This window comes from Hemiscyllium ocellatum, chromosome 26 (assembly GCF_020745735.1).
Source record: "Hemiscyllium ocellatum isolate sHemOce1 chromosome 26, sHemOce1.pat.X.cur, whole genome shotgun sequence".
NCBI lineage: Eukaryota > Metazoa > Chordata > Chondrichthyes > Orectolobiformes > Hemiscylliidae > Hemiscyllium > Hemiscyllium ocellatum.
In genome coordinates this window covers 22811859-22821441 of record NC_083426.1, presented here as the reverse complement: position 1 = coordinate 22821441, position 9583 = coordinate 22811859, and the positions used below count along the sequence as shown (strand labels likewise).

Sequence of the window (9583 nt, the reverse complement as noted above, 5' to 3'; positions counted from 1 at the left end):
GGGTTTACACCCAAAACATCGACTCTCCCGTTCCTAGGATGTTGCCGGACCTACTGCGCTTTTCCAGTGCCACACTTTTCAGCTCTGATCTCCAGCATCTGCAGTCCTTACTTTCTCCTTGCATATTTTTGTCCTTTTCTGTGAACACCATCAGTTTATTTCATTGCAAAATATTTCCTGTCTTTTAAAAATCTCAGAATTGGAAATTTGGATGATTCAATCTATTAAATTGTTCACGAAAACTTTTCCAAATCTAATTAAGAGTTAAACAGAAATTGATATCTGGTAAAAGGATAAAAAGAGAGAATTGTATGTGAGACCGATGTGTGAAAATACTTACGCTACCTGAAAATTTTGATCTTTAACTATAATGAAATATAATGCAATGTTCATCGTGTTTGTAATAGTTCCTAGTTTAGTTTTCTTGGCACTAAAAGAGGATTTTAATCTTTGTTAAAAGAAACTGCACATAGATTATGCAACCATCTGGTCAGTGCTAACAAAACAATAACTTCTCCCTAAAATAGTACTTCAATTAAATTTCAGTCACACTTTCAAGTTATATTCAATTATCAGCTGCAATAAATAATTGTTGTGAAAATGATTGCTTGTGCAACTATTGTACTTACTTCATTATTTTTGACACCTAATATTGATTTTATTCTGTCTAATACAGGCACCAAAACATCAAATTTAATAAACACAAATAATTCAAAGAAAACGATATTATGGAAGGAAGGAGTGGTGTCAAAGGTACACTCTACCTTCTGTTGACAGTGATTGGGATCCCAGGTAATATAATTATCATTGCATCACTCATCCACATTGCTTATTATGACCACAAGCTCCTTGCAGCAGATGCAATATTGTCCAATTTAGCTACTGTGAATTTGTTTGTGGTTCTGGTAAGATGTATCCCAGAAACCACAGCAGCATTTGGACTAAAGCAACTCTTTGATGACAATGGTTGTAAGATTGTAATTTTCATTTACAGAACCACCAGGTCTTTGTCAATCTGGATGACTTGTCTACTTAGTGGCTTTCAATGTATTAGTTTAATTCCAGTCACTCCAACTTGGTCCACTGTCAAAAGACAAGCACCAAAATACCTTGGTCCTGTTCTTGTGTTTTTGTTGCTGCTGAACATGTCCTTAAGTACTCCAGCTATATTATTCTCTATTTCCTCTGCAAATAACAGTACTGGCAATAAACACGCTGTGAATCTTGAGTACTGCTTTGTGAGATTCCCATTGCAGACAGTAAAGCTGGCTAATGGTGCACTACAGACCTCCAGAGATGTTATACCCATTGTGCTTATGATTCTTGCAAGTGCTTATATTTTACTAGTTCTGTACAGACACAGGCTGCAAGTAAAAGAGATTCGGAACTCAAGCAACAAGCAGGGATCTACAATGGAGATCCGAGCAGCAAAAGCAGTGGTTACTTTGGTTACCCTTTATGTTCTTTTCTTCGGAATTGACAACATTCTCTGGATTTACACCTTGACGGTCGCTAGAACAATGCAGACCTCTCTCATCTCAGATCTCCGAGTTTTCTTTTCTTCTCTGTATGCATCAGTCAGTCCTATTGTTATCATTATTTCGAATAGAAAAGTTCACAACAAATTGAAATGCAGAAAGATAAAACAGGAAGCAACGTATTCAGAAACTGTCTCGTGAATCGTTTCAACACTAGATTTATGGAAGTGTCAAACAGCATAATGTTTAACATATTTTTAGATTTAAATTAATAATAAAGATTTTACGTATTGGAAATTCATTTTTAAGTATTCCTAATTTTACTCATATTGGAAAAGTTTTGACAACTGTCATTTGGATTTAGGATTGCAAGAGTTCAACTACACTGAATAAGTCCATTTGGTGACATTTTAGGTTTATTTTATTGACATTGCTGGGAAAAGAAACTATATTCATTATAGATCCCTGACTGCCCTTGAAAACATGATAATGAGCAGCCATGTAGCAATATTATATCTGATTTGGCCAAGGCACTCTTACAATGCTCTGAGGCAGGGAATTCTGGGATTTGAGCCCAGCAGTGATAAAGTCAGTCAGAGTGGTATTGTGATTTCACGTCTAAGTTGTTCTGCTTTAATGCACATTTCGCCGATGTGAATTTGCTATAACATGATTGATGAACTGGGGATGCTGTTTCTAAAGTGCAAACTTTTAAAATGTGTGTTGGCTGTAATGTGATTACATCATCAACACTTTAAACGCTGTTTTTAAAGTGTAATGCAGGGTTGCACATGAATGCAACCATTGCGTTATAGAAGAACAGACCATACCTGCTGTGGTCACTGGTAGAGGCCACAGTTTCAGGTGATGTTGTTGAATAAGCCAGGTTGGAGTATCTCTCAAAGGTTCTAAACAGATGCAATACTGGTACAAAACAAGGTGAAATATTTTCAAGTAGGAAATTTCACTCAACTTTGCTTCAAAATCTGTCTAACTATAGGTTCAATTTAACTTGAAAATGTAATAATTTTATGAGGCACTGATGATAAACATCTGAATTGTGAATCTACTATACTTTGACCATATACAGTCTACTCAAAGACCATGTTAGCAATATTTTATGGACATTAAATCTTATTTATTTTAATTATCAAACTTGAGAAATGTTAGTATTTGCATTGTCCTCTGTTTGAATACGCACAATTTATCACTGGTAGGGTTCCCTTCTTTTTCAATCCCTGTACTACCTCATCTCTTGAAGAGACTGCTGCTTTAACATGTGACAAATAAATGCAGACCAAGTTATCTCTCCACCTACACTTCCAAATTTCAGATTGGATCATTCTTTACTTTCTCTACACCCTTTCATATTGAATGTTATGTTCTACCTGTCTTCAATTTGTTTTCTGTATGCATTAAACAAAGTAGCTGATAACAGTTACTTTGACGCTTAAAATAACATTATTGTGCTTTTGGAAAAATGTAAAAATGGATATACTAAAACTGATATTCATGACTATCAATATTCTAATATTGGTATTCATGAAATACAGTATTGCATGAGCTATTTTAGTTTCATTGTTGTATTGCACTTGGAAATATATTATATATTGATCAGAATATTAATAGACTTCTTGAGTTAGTTCATGCTTATTCATTTAAGCTAATCATGTAAAATTGCACAAATGCTTTAAAATGTCTATTGTGTTCCTCATTAGGCTTGAATATGAAAGTAATTATAACACAGACTGAATTCTTTTTTTTAAAAAAAATGGAATATATAAAAATCAAATAGGTTTGAATCTCAGTTTAGTTTTAATCAGCATTCAATCTTATTCAGTAACTATATACTGAATGGAAGTGAATTAGTGCGTGACGATTTTAGATAATATTAAAGTAACTCACTCATATTGTCAAAATTTGAACAGGCTACTGTATATTAAATTTCTGGCATGGCAGAAATTGATATCAATGTATATAATGTATACATAATATATAAAATGATTACTTTACTATACACTGCTAGGTATAAATACAATCTACAATATTGAGTCAGTAATAAAAATAGTCATTTAGCTTGACTATTTTGCAAAATAAATTTTCATAAGACAAATCTCTTTCAGTTAAGCTATAAAATAATAAAAAGGACACTAAAAAACCCTCAGTGAGTACAATTTCTTACATTCTGGAATAGCACAGTTTTCCATTAGAATGATGAGTAAATGTAGCCAAACCAATCTAAGGATATTAGGCGCTCACGAAATTACTTTCAAAATGTTTAAAGTCAATGCTGGAAGGAATCATGAATTGGTTTCTTTTTACTTTTCTCAAATCATATTTCATGCTACATGTTCCTTGTATAACTTAGAGTCTGATTACCCTAGGTGAAAATATTATGAAAAATACATTTCAGGAAGATTCTTAAAATAATTAGTTAATACTGAGAGGCACGCTGTAACATGATGTGACCTCAATACAGTGACTTGTCACCAGCCCCTGGAATATATAAAACTACTAATTGGAATGAAGTCTATGATTTGCAATCTTCCAAAACACCTTTATCCCTTTGATCATGGAGATGAAATGCTTTTTTAGCAGTGGCCATGTACCTGGACAGATTTTTCATCAGCTGCAGCAAACTATAATGATAAATATTTCAGAGTTAACTCTGATTTGACTACAAGTTCCACTTGATTGATTTTATTCAGTTTTTATACAATTTCCTATTGCTTTTGAGAAAAATGTTGGTCAGCATGAATGAGTTGGACTGAAGGGTTTGTTTCCTGCTGTACATCTCTATGACTCTATGATTCTAATTCTTCTATTAGTTCATATGATGTGTGTGTTACTGGTAAGGAAGTGCCCATGCCCTTAAACTGAATGGCATGCTAGGTCCCTTCCAAAGGCAGTGAAGAGTCAACCACAAAGCTGTAGGTCTGGAGTCACACGTAGGCCAGACCCAGTAAGGACAACAGATTTCTCTCCCAAACCAGATAGGTGACTACAATGATCATTATATGGCCACCATTACACTAGCTTTTAATTCAATTTTAAAAAATAATGAATCCAAATTTCACCAGCTGCTTTGTTTGGATTTAAATCCATGTCCCCAGATCAATAGGCTGGGCCTGATATGCTATTCTAGTTATATTACCACTATAACACCTCTTACTTATTATCCCTATTATGACTAATGATAAAAGCAATCAGAGTAATACAATGAGGAAAATTTTGAACAGAAAGATATTTTTGCTTATATGTTTTGTACACTTTCAAATTAGTTCATATAACTGTTAACATAAACCTCAGCATTTTGGTTATGTTTTCACCTATATAAATCCTATTACTCATCTGTCTCTAAGGGCCTGAGGTGATGAGAATAATAATGAGTGTGATGGTTTATTTGAGTAAGAATCTAAAATCAGATTCTCACCATTGTGGTAAATTTTCATAATTAAGACTTTGTTCCTTCTGTCACAAAGCTGGTTCTTTTTTACTAAAAGCTGTTCCTTTTCTCAAGGATATTGTGTCCTTGTTTTTTTTTCAGAGGGGTAATACAACACTCTTGGCTCTGATTAGACTGGCTTGGTGCAGAGATTAAAGGGTTTTGAGAGGCCTTTTTGTTAATATGTAAGCAGATGAGACTTCAGGCTAAAATGGTCATGTTTTAGAAGTGACCTGTATAAAGAAAGGGGAGTGGTGAGCTCTCTAGCTGAGCAGTGCATCCAGAACTAGTTAGGAGTTCAATAGTGAGCTGTTTGGAAACTCTCTCTTATTGCCCTTCTAACTTCAACCTGTAAGCAGCTTTTCCATTTTTAACTTTTTTTTAGGGGGTTTGCCTGTTGGGACTGTTGTGTATATTCGGAAAAGAACAATTAAGTTTAGTTTGGATAGACTGTGTGCTGTGGGTTCCTTATTCTGTTCTTTGTGTTTCATTGTGTAATTTTGTGAATAAATTTTTGTCTGTTTTAAAACCTGATAGTCAACCTTGCTGACTTACTCTGGATAATTGTACTGTGTCACTGTACACTTACTGAAACACATTGCAAAGTTCTGGTTCTGGGCTGCCTGCTTAAAAATATTTTGAGTGGTCTGGCCTAGTCCATAACACTTAATTGGTGAGATCACGTTTTTGCCATCAGTTGCTGAGAAGCAAATACAGATGTATAGAAAATAGAAGCAGCAGTAAGCCATTTATCCCTTTGAGCTGGCTCTATCATTCAATAAGATAGCTAATTATCCATCTCAGTACCATTTTCCCACTTTCTCCCCACACCCTTTGATCCCTTCAGCCCTACATTGGCCTTATGAATATATATTTCCATCTCATTAGTTATATCACATGCCAGAATTACCTTGTCCCTTCCCACAAAACTTCTGTTCAATTAGATCCTTCAATTCAAAATTGACTGCATAAACTAAGTGAGTAGCTGGTGACTTGGATCCTCTGCTTCAAGTCTAGATGAGGACACAAATTTCTCTTATTCTACTGAGACCTTTGCAATGGGGTCTTCCTTTTCACTTTGTCTGGAACTGTTGGAACATAAATAGGCCCATCCATGTTGTCTTACTGCGCACTATGTTCCCAGATGATTGCTGCACCAAACTGGGAAATGGCATCATTCCAGTGCCAACTTCTCAGGTAGCACCTTTGCATACAGTTCAGCCAACAGCTATTCACTGAAAGATGGCACTTCAGTGCAGAAGGAAAGGCAGAAGAATGCAAAACAGGTAAAGTAAAGAGTTAATCTGAAAGTTGGGCCTAATGCTGCTGAATGGCTCAGTGTTGTGTTAATGTCAGCAACTTATGTGTGTAAATACATTACATCAAAGAGCATGACATGTGAGCATTGCAGCTTTCTCCCTTCTCAGCTTGCTGCTTGTCTGTTTTCCATCTTGAGCTGCTTCATTTCATTTTTGTGTTCAAACTGTCATAACTGCTGCTGAATTCTTACTAACTCAATTGACTCACCACTTGTATGTAGTTCCTTTTTTTCTACCAATTCCAAATGCTGCCTTCTTAGTTTTTGTAGGAAATTCAGGTACCTATTGGCTTAGCCTTAGTTCACTCTGATAAACCCAGTCAGGGATATTTACCTCCACCTGCTGTAAGGACATTTCACCTGCTATTTTTGTACCATAATTAGGAAACTTTAACTATTATTATTATTATTCCCTGTCCACTCACATGTTGTTCACATACAGTCCTACAGCACGGAAACAGACCCTTCAGTCCAACCAGCCCATGCTGAACACAATCCCAAACTCAACTAGTCCCAATTGCCTGCCTCTGATCCATACCTGTTCCACACCAGACCAGCCCAACACACCAGGGGGAAAGTATCCCTTTATCAAGATTGCAAACATTTGCTTGTTGTTCTCGCAGATCTGCTGCAAGTTGAGGAAGCACAGCAGAGTTCAATCAAGCAATTTTCACTTAAGGTGTACTGCTGCAAAGGAACTGCTGCAGAAGACCATCAGAAGCTATTCTTTCTGTTACAACAACAGAAGCCACCTGATGCAAAGTCTCCAAAAGGAGAAGCGACAGGACAAGATGCACCGTGGAGGATGACAGCTCTTGTTTGTAACAGGATCTGCAGGCTTAGGTGCAGCTCACTTTAAATTACTGAGAGCCAATGCAAACGTTGACTTTGGATGTCACAGACTATCATGTTAGGCCCCAGCTGGTGTATTCTGTACAGTTCTAAGTGTCACACTATGGGAAGGATGTGAATTTATGAGAGAGAGTGCAGAACAGATTTACATGATTGTACAAGGAATAAAAAATTCCAGCTATGAGGTTAGATCAGAGAGAATGGGACTGTTCTTCTTGTAAAGAAGAAGGCTAAGGGAAGATCTGGCTAAAATTTCCAAAATCATGTGGGGACTGGATACAGTAAATAAGGATAAACTTCCTGCTTGTAAGGAATCACGAAAAAAATGGTTTAAAATGCTTTGCAAAATTCGCAAACGTAATTTGAGAAAAAAAGATGTCTCACACAATGAGTTGCTTGGACCTGGAATAGATTGCCTGAAAGTGTGGTGGAGGCAAGTTCAGTTGAGACATTAAAGTTGGTATTGGATAATTATTTGATGAGAAACAATGTGCAAGGGCATGGGGAAAAGGCAGGAGAATGCCACAAAGTCAAAGTACTCATTTAATTAGTACTCACAGTAAGAACTGGCCGAATGGCCTCTATCTGGATGCTAACACTTATTCTGTGAAAGAATATCGATTAGGAAAGCCGAACTCACTGATCTGCATTACCCCATGCCTGAGACACCCCAATTAATCCCCTTTGCCAGAATTCCCACCTCATGATCCGCATCCCAACACAACTCAATTTTGATCTGGATCCCGAGGTGATCCTAGGTCTCAACTGGGTGTGGGACCAATTGCACACACTGCCACTCTGCTGGCACTGCTGATCGACAAACAGTCTCTGACTGGCTGGTGGTTCTTGCTGGGTGAGATATTCAAACTCTCCCAGTCATGGGTCTTTAATTACAGAAAAAGACCACTGCTGCCTAGCTAAGTGGTTTATTGAAGTGGGATATTTCCAAATAGAAGCAATGCAAGATACAGCCATCAGCGGGCTGTAAAGAGCCTGGGAATCACATTGAAATAAACTGCTCCTTCCATCACACGCAATGCTTTTATCTTATGGGACTTGCAATCTAACCAAATAAGTTATTGATTTTGGAACCCTTGTCTAGCTTGTTGTACCATAATTATAACAAGGGCTCAAATCTGGTAAATGGATTCCAATACTTAAAGAAATATATATTTATTTAATAATTGTAAATGGTTCTTACATTCACAATGTATGATGTGGCATACAACTGGATCATTCTTTTTAGCAACACCGCTTCAGTTTAACAGTTTGTTCAGTCTTTAGTAATTGATTCTTGAATTCATATTTGCTGTACCTATATTGCACACAAGGAAATACATCTCTCAAAGTGGAACAGGTTCATTCTATATCAGATACTGCCTCAGGTTTAAAGTTTAAAAAAAACACTTATGCAATGAAAGGGGAATGGTCAGTTTTCCCAGCTCAGCTTTTCCTCTGGATTGGTTTGTTTTGGTTTTCACAGTCTGGCTGTTTAGAGAAGTCAGTCAGTTTGTTTGAGGCTGATGCTTAAAGAAACAGCCATGTGGAAGAAGGTGTTCCATGCTGAATCTTTCTGCCATCTCTCTCTCTCTCTTTCTGACATCTCTCCTGTAAGACCCTGTGTTTGATTTTACTTTTTTTGTCAATGGGTGTTTACGGGGATTGGTGTAGGAAGTTTGAGCAGCATCATTTAGTTGGGATAATCTGTTGGGTTTACAGACAGGTTAAGTTATTCTACATTCGGTTCTCTTTTGGTTGTGTTTCATTCGGTAATCTTGCAAATAAATTCTGTTTTGTTTAAAACTAAATGGTTGGGCCAGCTGCATCACACCTGGAAAATCCACTTTACACCTGCTTAAAACAACAAGCAAAGTTAGGGTCTGGGCTACCTTCTTGAAATGTTTGAGGGGACCTGGCCTGGTCCATAACATGCATACCTTTCCAAATGTTACACATCTGAACATAACCCAATCTTGTCATTTAATTGTGACATTCAAGCTCAAAAGGTAATTTCTTCAAATATTGTGAGTGCATTTAACATCTCAATACAGGTGGCCTTTTTTTTATTGGGTCAGAGAATAAATGTTCAAATACCTCAAAACCAATTCTGGCCTGATGCAACCTATCCATATTTGGCTCTGAAAGAGATGAAGAACCAACCTCCTCTCAGAAGACAAGTTGACATTTGAAACATTTTGTTGAGGCTTATTTAACTTGTTTTTCAGCTTAACAGTTTGAGGTGGCTTTTCAGGGATGCTTGACAGCTGAAGAGAAGTAAGTTCAGCTTCAATGAGAAAATCAGTGCCTGAGCTACACTGCTACAGGATGCTACTTCCTATTCTAACAATTAGATACCCCAACTTATAAAGAACCTCAGAGTTGGTGAGTAATGGATTAGATCCCTCAATCATTATATACCCCCCTACTCTTAGCTCAGTTGACTGCAATGTTGTGGTACAGGTTTTCCCATCAGTTTAACAGTAGGTAGGT

At 36.8% G+C, this 9583-nt stretch overlaps 1 protein-coding gene across 1 annotated transcript; it reads left to right on the top strand.

Moving 5' to 3' along the window:
* The first annotated feature begins 728 nt into the window (after window positions 1-728).
* Window positions 729-1679, top strand: LOC132828107 (olfactory receptor class A-like protein 1). Its single transcript, XM_060845017.1, has one exon. It carries the CDS (start codon window positions 729-731, stop codon window positions 1677-1679), a length of 951 nt encoding a protein of 316 aa, XP_060701000.1.
* The last annotated feature ends 7904 nt before the right edge of the window (window positions 1680-9583 follow it).